Source organism: Merops nubicus, unplaced genomic scaffold, assembly GCF_000691845.1.
Source record: "Merops nubicus isolate BGI_N331 unplaced genomic scaffold, ASM69184v1 scaffold30317, whole genome shotgun sequence".
NCBI classification, from domain to species: Eukaryota; Metazoa; Chordata; class Aves; order Coraciiformes; family Meropidae; genus Merops; species Merops nubicus.
In genome coordinates, this window is record NW_008621454.1 from 11,239 (window position 1) to 12,735 (window position 1,497).

Below are 1,497 nucleotides of genomic sequence, written 5' to 3' on the forward strand. Positions count from 1 at the left end.
ACCAGGCAACTCCCCAGGCACTCGCCCACCCCGCAGGGTACTCTGCTACCTGATGCACCTGAGGTAGGGCATGCAGGGAGGGATGGATGCCTGCCCCAGGGTCGCCCCTGGGCTACTCTCCCACGTGTCCCTGCCTCTCCCAAGCCTGCAGGCCCACAGGGGAGATGGCAGCCTGATCCCTTCAGCCTGGGACAGAGCAGGGACTGGCTGCTCCTTTTGGGAGGTTGGAGCTGCCACCCTGCCCAAGAGCAGAGGTCTCTGTCCCTCTGAAGGCAGACAAAATGTGGCTGCTGTGACCAGGCGCTAAAGTAAGCGAGGGGGTTGTGCCCCCTGCCAGCGCTGTCCTGCCCGTGCCTGGGAGCCTGAGGTCCCTCTGCCCTGCTCTTGTCTCCATGTAGGTTTCACAGCTCCAAGTCAGGGAAGATCTACCTTCACAACGACATCCGGCTGATTTTCTCCCGCAAGTCAATCGAAGTCGACTCGAGGATCCCCTACGAACTGAAATCCTTCACGGAGATGCCGAGGAACCCCTGGTACTCACCCCGGCCCTGACCCTCTCCATCCTCCAGGACCATCAGAGAGCCTCCAGCCCAGCACTTTGGCATAGATGAGTAATGGGCCAGCAAGCAAGCACCACCTTTAAGTATCGCCCTCCCTGCGCACCCTCGTCCTCCTGAGCAGCACTGACACCGTGCCCATGCCCTTCAGCAGGGCTGGGATCACCAAAGGGGCTTCACCAGGAGGGGCAAGGGCTGGAGAGCAGCCCTGGCACCCCAGGGACATGCCCAAGCCTTCTGCTGATGCTGCTCCCAGCTTGGAGATGTGGCTGCCTGGGGGGTGGGGGGCGAGGAGTTGGGCCAGAGCTCTGGGTGAGGCTGCCCACGCTGGTCCCAGGGTTGGGAGCAGGAAATGTGGATGAGTTTGTATTTATTAGTATTTATTGTAAAAAAGCGGGTGAGGCGCGTGCAGAGGTTCGGGGAGGCCGTGCTGTTCTTTCCCCCCACCTTGTTGGTGCTGTTGATGTGGGGCTGCCTGGGCTGGGGCAGGGCTGTGGGGACGATGAGGCTAATTGGGGCTGGGGACGCCGTGGCCTGGGGAAGAGTGACCCACCTCTTGGCCAGGGTGCAGCTCCTGTGCTGGGGCTGTGTTAAAAGCTCTGGGAGGGGCCAAGACTTGCTGGGCTCCAACTCTGCAGGGGCCAGTCCCACTTTAGGCAGCTATTAGGCGGCTCGAGGAGATGCTTGTCCTCTGACCACTTCAGGGCAAGCCAGACCCCACGGGGCCTGGGGCTGAGGGATTTGGCTGTTTCAGGGATGGGGATCTGGGGTGCTCTGCAGGACCATAAGGTCAGATCTCCTGGCAGGAGTTTCTGGGGCCCACGCGTGCTGTGGATCTGAAAGAAGGTGGAAGTTATCAAAAAAGCAGAGCCTTGGACCATCTGCATGCGTGGGGTGAAGCTCATCCAGGAGCTGGCTTTTTTGGCAGAGGGCTCCCCAT

At 60.9% G+C, this 1,497-nt stretch overlaps 1 protein-coding gene across 1 annotated transcript in view; it reads left to right on the forward strand.

Moving 5' to 3' along the window:
• The window catches only part of FAM214B (family with sequence similarity 214, member B), a 5,475-nt gene extending 4,923 nt beyond the window's left edge, over positions 1–552 (forward strand). The window contains exons 7-8 of the mRNA XM_008944496.1: positions 24–63; positions 399–552. Coding sequence (XP_008942744.1) covers positions 24–63; positions 399–552 — 194 coding nt within the window. The remainder of the gene's footprint in view (positions 1–23; positions 64–398) is intronic.
• Positions 553–1,497: the final 945 nt, after the last annotated feature.